Here is a 9,465-nt window from a genome sequence, read left to right on the forward strand (position 1 = left end):
TTGGCAGCAACAGCTGGGGGCATCCCTTCAGAGCACATCTCGGGGGTCGCTGCGATTCTGCAGTGGGGCAGCTGTACGATGGTGGAGGGCAGTAGGTGACTCAGCCTCAAATGAATACCTGGTGCAATGTGTCAACATCGCCCACCAGGGAAACAAAGGCGGTCGGGCGCGGTGTTGGCCACCCACCTCCTCGTGTGCTGTACCGGCCTTCATAGGTGCTCGTTAACAGCACTTGCCCCAACAGTCTGGTGAGGCTATATGGGGGATCATTGTCTATTCAGGTGATATTTGGTGGTGGCAGCGAGGGGTGGTGGTGGTGGTGGTAACAGGGAGGGATGGTCATGGTGGTGGTAGCAGTGAGGGTTGGTGGTGGTGGTGGCGGCAGTGAGCGGTGGTGGTGGTGGTGGCATCACTGGCTTTGCCCTCAGGGCCATCGCAATCTTGGGATTATTTACATTTATCCCAAGATGCAGCGGTGACCGACGGGTAAATATTTTGGCGGAGCACAAACCCACGGGTGGCAGGAATGGGGGAGGGTGATGAGGGAGGGGATTGAGAGCGGGTTTATGCGGTTTATAATCTACGTAACGACCAGGTAAGTTTCGCTACGGGTGTCTTTTTTACTTCACAAGTAGCTCCCGGACCCGCGAGCCCCAACGACGAGCCATCACCGTCTGTGTGGACAAGGCCCTTGAGTGAAATTCGAACCGCAATGACGTGCCAAAAATGCTGTCTCTTCCCCCAGTACGGTGAGCTTTCAAGGGCGCTGCCTGCCTGACAATAGCATGTGGATGGAGAACGCCAAGCTCAAGGGATTGCAGATCTGTCATCCACAGGTGAGCGAGCGAATGAGTGCGCGCTTTGCCGACAGCTTCAGCAACAACGAAAGCCCCCTTGCTTGTGCGAGCGGCTGATGGCTCCCCTCCCCCCCCCCCCCCCCCGTGCCATCTCTCCAACAGGAACGGAACATCCACAACAAGATCTTTGGCGGATTCCTCATGAGGAAGGCGTTCGAGTTGGCGTGGGCCAATGCCTATGTGTTCTGGCAAGTGTCAGATACTCAACTCCTAACGTCATGACATTTTCATTGAAACTGTTACCTCATTGGGACTCGTCGACGAGCTTGAGAGCGCGATTACTGTGCCGTGTCGCAGCGACCAATAAGACGACTTATTTGTTCGGAACCCCGCGGTTGTGACGGTGCACACGCAAGGCGATGTGGACGAGACAAACGATGCACATGGCGCGGAACAAACGAGATACGGGACAGATGGAACTGACGTGAGACGGGAATGAGACTGACACGTCTATATGTATGTGTATGTATATATGTGTGTGTATTTTGAACCTCTTTCGCATTGAACGTAGACAATCGTGCTATTAGGAGGTGTGGGGGAAGGACTACAAACTAACACAAAAAGCGGTTCTAAAGAAATGCGTTTTCAATCTGGATTTAAAAGTGCATTGCTCCAATGGCTTCCTAATATCGGAGGGAAGAGCAGTTCCAGACGGCCGCAGAAGCGCATCTAAAACCACGCAATGCGGTAACCATCACTTGAACCCTGGATGACCCAGGGTTCAAGTGATGGTTTATGCTCCTTAACGAGATCAGCGAGATATTGTGGTTCATTTGTGGCAAGCACTCTGTGTGTAACGAGTGCGACCTTACAATATATTCGTTTGGCAACCGGAAGCTCATGCAGCTCGGCGAGCACTGGACGGACACGGTCGGATCTTGCAGCACCGTCACGACACGTGCCAGAGGATTTTGTACGTGCTTGCAGCTTGCTAATGTTTTAGCCAGACGTCTCGTAGAAGCAGACGTTTTATCCACTTATCTCCTTTGTTATTTATATTCACCACCACGACACTCGACAGTTATTTAGAGTTACGTGTTTGATCAATTTGCGTCAAACTGGGACCCCAAGTCGTCAGGAGGGGCTCCTTGCTCATCAACATCTGGCAGTTCAGCATTGATTTGAGCAAAGCTTTAATCTGCTGATGAGACACTGTACGTCGAAACCGCTCCAGAAGTGTTTGATTGTATTGAACCAATGTTGCTGAAATGATGCAATCCAAGAAGGCCGTGCGGCCAGTGTGTTTTGTAAAAGATACTTGTTTTGTCTGGAGAGACGGTATGAATGAAGGAGACAATTGTTATACGTTGGCTTTCGCAACCCATATTAAGATGCATTATTTTATCTTGGGTTAGATCGTGGAGGTATGTCAATTGCTTAACTATAATAGTAGGCGAGAGCTGAGCTGGCGTGAACACCTGATGATGCTGGATGTCATCTCCAGCGAAACATCATCCAGCAAATTTGTCCAATACTTCGCTCAGGCTTTTAAGCATTTCTCCTCCTCTGGTCTGGTGAGAAACCAAACCACCCGACACATTTGCCCATCACGTGACAACTTGATTTGATTGGCTGTGTCATCGGGTGGTGGAGGACTATAATAATAAATTTTAAAAAACATGACTTCATACCCACATGGCAACCCAGAAGAAAGCGATGATGACGCGTGGTGGCTAGGAGATGGTCGTGGGTTCGAGCCCGACCCTGGCATGTTCTCTCTCCCAGTAGTCGCGTGAATTTTTCTCCTCGTCCTCCGGTTTTCCACTCCACATTTATTATCGACGTGCGTTTAGAATATTTGGCTGCTATACATTTCCACACGATGATAAGCCACTTCGAGTTATTAGCCAAGTCGCTTCTGAAAAAGAGCTGTATAGCTCGGTGGGCCTTTAGCTGGTAAAATAAAATAAAAAATACTCGTTTAATCGTGGCACGGCAGGGATGTGACCCCGACAGATTCGATGCCAACGTTGCTCCCTCTGTCGTTGCGCTGTCGTCCCGCAGCGGAGAGCGTGTCTACGTGGTGGCCGTGGATGACATCCTCTTCCAGAAGCCCGTTGAGATCGGTGCCCTACTCTATCTCAACTCTCAGGTACCTGCCGTTCTACTCTCCATCCTTGCGCATAACGAACGGATACACTATAATCTTGATTTGAAGCTTTCGTGGCTGCGAGAATCCATTCTCTTCGTCGCACTCATTACACACAAGGAGCTTGCCACAACTGAACCAGTTACGAAGCCACTGGAGCTGTCCACTTTTAAATCTAGATTGAAAACTAATTTCTTCAGAACTGATTTTTGTTTTTAGTTTGTTGTCCTTCCCCCACACCTCCGATTCGCCCAGGTGGCTATGTACGGTGCGAAAGAAATTCAACATACACTTACATACATCACTTACTCTATCCTTGTGCATCACCTCTTCTCCACTGTCCATTCTCTTCGTCTTCCCTCCCCGCGCCCCTCCACTCCGTCCTGTCCTTCCCTAACCCTTGCTGACCGCCGCCGCCGCCGCGCATTGCCCCTCTGTCGCGGTCACTCATTCCTCAAACGTTGCATGCCCCTGCCGTCTAAACAGTTCTGTTTTGTCACGTGTCTTTAAACAATGTAAAGTGCCTTGGGCGAGGGCGCTCTATAAATACACAAGAAGATAAGGTGATGGTGGCGGCAATGCAGTTCAGGAACTGAATGCCAATGTCGAGGTCTGCTGCTGCTGCACACGACGAGAGGGTCCATACTCTGTTTTTTTTGGTAAAGTCACGTAGGTACAAAATACAATTTAAATAAATTAAATCACGACGTTTAATTTATTTTTACTGTATAATGATACAGTAATTTTGCTGTTACGGTGCCACCTGAAGACGGAAGCTTGTGTTGCCTCCGAAACGTCGTGATTTAATTTATTTTATTTTTTACCTACGTGACTTTACCGACAAAACCAAAGAGTATGGACCCTTGCAGTCACGAAAACTTCAAATCGAGAATTAACGACGAGAGGGCTTCAGCAGAGTCGGTGTCGTTTTGCTGTTCCTCCTCCGTTGAAGTAGCGCAGACCACAGTGGGGTTGCTATGTGGTCCGTAGTTTGGGTTGCATGGCCACACTTGCACTGCTGTGGCTTGTCTTGTATGTATCTTCACGGGTCTCTATGTATATATGAGTTATGTATCTCTGTGTGTCTCTGTGGGTTTACTATAGGGGTAGGGAGCGTTAGTGTAGCGGTTGGCGCACTGCGCTACGAACCCAGCGACCTGAGTTCGATTCCCACTCATGGCCAACACCAGTGCCGATTATCTTCATCGGTCCTGGGCCTCCCCTAGGTCGACTCAACCTCAAATGAGTACCTGGTGCGGTGTGTACAATTGCCACTGGGGAGACAAAGGCGGCCGGGCGTGGTGCTGGCCACCCACCTCGTCGTGTGCCATGCCGCCCTTCATAGGTGCTACTCGCTAACAGCACTTACCCCAACAGTCCATTAAGGCTATATGGGGGATCTTTGTCTCTGTAGGTGTGCTACACAGAGGGCAACAGCATCCAGGTGCGAGTGCAGAGTGAGGTGCACGTGCCGCAGCTCAAGGAGCACTACACCACCAACGTCTTCCACTTCACCTTCATGGCCGACTCCGCCGTTCCGAAGGTGGCTCCCAAGTCGTACGGAGGTGAGGGGTCGCCGGGAAGGCGTCCGGCTCGTGGCCAAGTGCCGCCACGTAGACAAGGGTACCTGGCAGTAGCAAACACTGAAAGAGCCAAGCTCGTGTGTGTTTTTTGCTTGTTTGCTTTTATTATTGTTATTTGCAGCTTTCTATTTCACTTAGATTGTATCTAAACTTGTGAGTGTAGTTTTATTTTTACGTTCAGTGCTTCGGGATACTTCAATATGAAAGGCGCTTTATAAAGTATAGATTATTATTTCCGTGTAGCGTCGTCATCATTCGTGCAAATTGCTTCTCACAATCACTGAGGAGCCGCAGACGAGCTGGAAGGCAGCGGGCCAGGCAATGAGTCGGTGCTACGAACAATTGCCAAAGCTCTGCATTCCTCTCTACAGTAAGATGCTTTCCACCGATTATTGAGTATTTATGTATGTGGGTAGAAATCCGGAGCACCCAGAGAAAACCCCACTTGTGAAAGGAGGGTAACACTGCCCTACAAAAGGGACAGATGATAATCTGCACTTTGCTGTACCGCCTTCTCCTGGCGAGCCAGAGTATGGCTCCTCGATTCCCACAGGAGGAAAGTTTGACAACCATCTGTGTGTAATCCACCAACCATCGCTGCCTCCACGGCGCTGGAATGCAGGCCATGTGCGTAGCCACCACTGCTGTTTCAGCACAAGCAATCCTTTCAACAACCACCATTTTATTTGGAGAGGCAGCTTGTGCCGGTTTGTGTGGCTGCCTTGTAAAAATATGTGCATGCACGTCATTAAATAAGTAGCTGTTCGATAATTTCCACATACACCCTCACATAAATCCCACGTTTGCAGGATTTTGAGTACGGCGTGAAAGAAGTTCAACATACATACAAAGCCTTCTAAGACAGTCATGGTGATAGAAGTTGTCGAGTTATTGTGTCAGTTAACATCCACAACAACAGGCTTGATCCAACCAAATAACTGTCACTGAGGCTGAAGGAGACGCACTTTTATGTTACGGTAAATATTGAGGTTGAGAGTGAGTGACGAAGTCAAACTATCGGATGAATGTGTGCTAAAGTACCCAACCTGCCAAAGCGTAGGTCATTTCCATTTCTTTGTAATTAAGGCTAATATAATTAGCATATTAAATGCAACTTGTCCCTTATGGATTCATTTACATTGTCTAAATTAGCTCAAGCCTCCCATAGACCACGTGACTTGTGTGTGGCCACCCCCACTCTGGACAACTCCCCTCTCCCCGCCCACTGTGAGAACAAACACCGCTCCTCTTCGTGGAGCAGCAGCGTCGAGGCCCTCATGTAGCCTCTTCCTCCTACTTCTCCTCATCTCTCCTGACCCTGTCCCCCCGTTTCTCCATTTCTTTCCCATCCTATTCCTCTTATCCCCCATTTCTTCCCTTCTCTCTTTTCCCTTTCCTGGTCTTTTCCCCATCCTTGACTCTACTCCCCTTCCCGCTGTGTGTGCCAAGGGACTACAATGTTGCCGGTTCATTCACAGGGCACTACTGTCGCGGTGTTTCGATGTTGGTGGTGTAACGCGCACTCTTCCCTATTTTTACATTTCAGAATCCATGCTGTACCTGGATGGCAAGCGGCACTTTCAGTCACCTGTGTGATGGACTCACCGATACCCCGCGACTCGATGCTGAACTCTCACGGCAGATGGCGCCAATGGCAGTTTCGGAGTTCACGGAGAAGGCACCGTGCTTTCTCAGCATAAAAAAAAAGCTAATACAAAATGCTATTCATTTCATTTATATCACAATGCATTACATTCTAGGGTTACAAACGTGTATCCTGTACATTTCCAAACTTTATTTCAGCAAGAGTTGTGTTTGCTTTACGCATCGAAGAGAAGCTTTTATCCACAACGAATGTCAGGCTCAGTCTGTTGTCAGGCATGAAAATCAATTACTTAATAATATGAAATATCTAAGTTGTAACGTGCAAACATTTCCCTGTCCACTTCGGCCGCCTGCTCTACGATTCCAGCCCAGTTCCACCGTGGTCCACATCCCCATCTTAACAAACGAGGCTCAGGGTTATCGATAATCGCATGGTGGGGGGAAGTTAAAACCCAATAAAAATATCGGTTTACTAACCGGCGACAACCCACACTGACCAGCGTGGTGAGGTATGGTCAAACAAGCCTCATGACCATCAGGGCGTGGGTGAGGCCTTCATCCAGCAGTGGACTGACTTGCGGCTGTACGTTCTATACGTTTAACTTTGTACGTAACGGGCGGTCGCGTGACCACACTGGAACGGGCCGTGCCGTTTGGACGGCCGCTCGCTCCAATCACTGTGATCCTCGTTGTCGTTGAACTGCGATCTGATCGTTGATTCCACGACTCTCGAACCGATTATCAATTCCGTAATCAATTGCTGAAAAATTTGATCATCAATTTAACAACCCGTATTCCTATGGTGGGCAGCTCCACGTTATTATAGCATCAGTGGTTTTATCTGTGGGGCAATCACGGTTTACTTTCTGCAAGACGGTACTAATGAATTGACCTTAGAGTGATCGAACTGCCAAGGTAACTCCCGACTTGGATTTGTGAGACATGCACTCACCTATGACACACGATAATTACTAAATGGCCAGTCTCACGCACACTGAGGGCTACTATTAGATTCTGAACATTTGCACTTTACCCGGGTCAATTAACTGGATCTTGGGGAGAGGAATAGATGCTTCACATTTACACATTTCAACCCACGGTCTCAACACATGGTGCTGATTGCTTCTCTGCGTTTGCCTTTATAAAGTCTGAAGCTATGCAATATGGTCTGATCGTCAACATTTCGTGAGAGGAGATGGCTTAGTGCCATGAAAGCTCGCCAATAATATTTGGCGGTGATGCCGCTGGTGGAGGTGCTCAGTCGCAGACAACAACAACTCAACACGATTGTCGCACTGTGAGTGGCCTTAAAAGGAAACCATGTATAAATATAATCGGTGGCTTTTCGGGCAAATGGGCCTTCATCATCATACATAAATGTAAATGTGTGCTTTGAAGAAGGACCATTGTCTGAAACGTTGCCTGTTATTTCTAGTTTTTTAATGTTAAGGCCACGCTGTGTGACTGATGGAAGCATTGGGTTTTAATGAAAGCTGATCGGGTTGCTTTGTCCAAGCCTGTACAGCAGGTGTCGTGACAACGGAGAGTTAAGTAGTTGAACGTTATTGTACACAATGTTATCGGTCTCAATTAGGGCGTGGTATTTTAGTTATTTTCTAGAAAATTTAATGAATGCAAAATGCAAGCCGAGAAAATGTTTATTCACATTACAGATATGGTGGCACGTGTGTTACTTTCCTCCTATACGCAATTGTTGAACAAAAGTATTTAACGTATATTTTCAAACTTGCTTGACATGTTTATGAAATAGCACTATGCGAGTTTTACTGCTTGAGAACAAACTTGCTTGGGGGATCTTGCATCCACATTTATTCACGCGCTGCCTATGACCAAATACCCCCCCCCCCCCCCCCATTGCGCGCTTCGTTCCCATCGCTTGCTCCTCGGAAGCTAAGGGATAAACATGTTTTTAGCCTGGTGAAGCGCTTGGATGGGCGACCACCACGTACACACTGACACATCTATAAAGCGCCAATGCGGACACTCGGGGGCAGTGCAGTAGCCCACATTCACCAACTCGCACTGACCAGCGTCGTTGTGAAGTTAAATATCATTCACAGCTTGCACATATGTGGGGAGGCCCTCATCCAGCAGTTGATTAACAAAGGGGCCGTACATGTGCATGGTCGCCATGCGTGCTCTGGCCGCCTCCAGTATATTAAGGTGTCTGTTGAAACGCGTCTCGTGTGCTGAATGATTTGTGCGCAGTCTCGTCAAACACTAAGACTAGGGCTCAGGTGGGTGTTCTCACTTTCATGACGTGTGAGAACGATTGATTTAGGTTTCTGGGTGGCCTGGGTATTGTTTTTGAGTTTAACGTTCCATTAAACTTCACAAAATGTTTGTGTGATGTGTTTTCTTAAGTTATAATGTGAGCGTTTGAAATGTGTTTGGTAATCTTTGAATATGCCAATTGTTGTAAACCCATGGTTTCTGAATACAAATTCATATTGAAATTGAATACAAATTCAGAAACGAGTACAACTCACAGGCCAGTAGTCATTGCAGAGCACTTAAAATCAAGATGTTACCGTGGCCAGAGCTGGAGATGCCATCACCGCACTCCGCCAGCACTTTCTAACCTCCGCCAGGTCCTGCAGCTTATGCACAAGAGGCGTGCAGCGACCTCCAAAACATGCGGCGTGTGCTAACCAATGGCTCATGTTCATACCACCCAAGTTTCCGTGTTCATCTCACCTCTATCAAATCCTGGATATGCTACAGTGCTCACAGTCGCCAGATGACCTCTCAAACTGGAATAACAGACACTGGGTGACAATGGCCATTCAGTGGCGTGGGATTGAGACCTGCGTATGAACTAGGAAGAGAGGAGTGAGGCGGGGGTAGGAGGGACTGCGTGTGTGTTGTAGATATGTTGAGCTTCTTTCGCACCGTACGTAGCCAACCGTGCTAATCGGTGTTGACCCGATGGAGGATGAGATCGGCTGGGTACGGGTGGCAGAGAATCGGTGCGACTTGGAGGTCAGCATACTCTTTGGTTTTTTCGGTAAAGTCACGTAGGTAAAAAATTAAAATACATTTTTTTTAATAACAAAAAATTATACATCTTTTTTACCAACGTGACTTTACCGAAAAAAACTAAGTATGCTGACCTCCAGGTCGCACCTAAAATTTAAGTTAATTTATTTAAATTTTTTACCTACGTGACTTTACCGAAAAAAACAAAGAGTATGAATCCTTGCAGTCACGAAAACTTCAAATCTAGAATGGAGGTCAGCAGTTTGCGGTTGACCACGCACTTGTGGAATGGGTACTGTCGCTGTTAAAATACTGTCCAGGTGCACACAGT

General features: G+C 47.8%; 1 protein-coding gene across 1 annotated transcript in view; it reads left to right on the forward strand.

Moving 5' to 3' along the window:
• Positions 1-8,498, forward strand: part of ACOT9 (acyl-CoA thioesterase 9) — a 29,798-nt gene extending 21,300 nt beyond the window's left edge. The window contains exons 12-16 of the mRNA XM_061570215.1: positions 746-836; positions 960-1,045; positions 2,862-2,949; positions 4,361-4,511; positions 6,076-8,498. Coding sequence (XP_061426199.1) covers positions 746-836; positions 960-1,045; positions 2,862-2,949; positions 4,361-4,511; positions 6,076-6,125 — 466 coding nt within the window. The 3' untranslated portion in view covers positions 6,126-8,498. The remainder of the gene's footprint in view (positions 1-745; positions 837-959; positions 1,046-2,861; positions 2,950-4,360; positions 4,512-6,075) is intronic.
• Positions 8,499-9,465: the final 967 nt, after the last annotated feature.

This window comes from Lethenteron reissneri, chromosome 45, assembly GCF_015708825.2.
Source record: "Lethenteron reissneri isolate LAM-NWPU_2019-01 chromosome 45, ASM1570882v1, whole genome shotgun sequence".
Classification (NCBI taxonomy): domain Eukaryota; kingdom Metazoa; phylum Chordata; class Hyperoartia; order Petromyzontiformes; family Petromyzontidae; genus Lethenteron; species Lethenteron reissneri.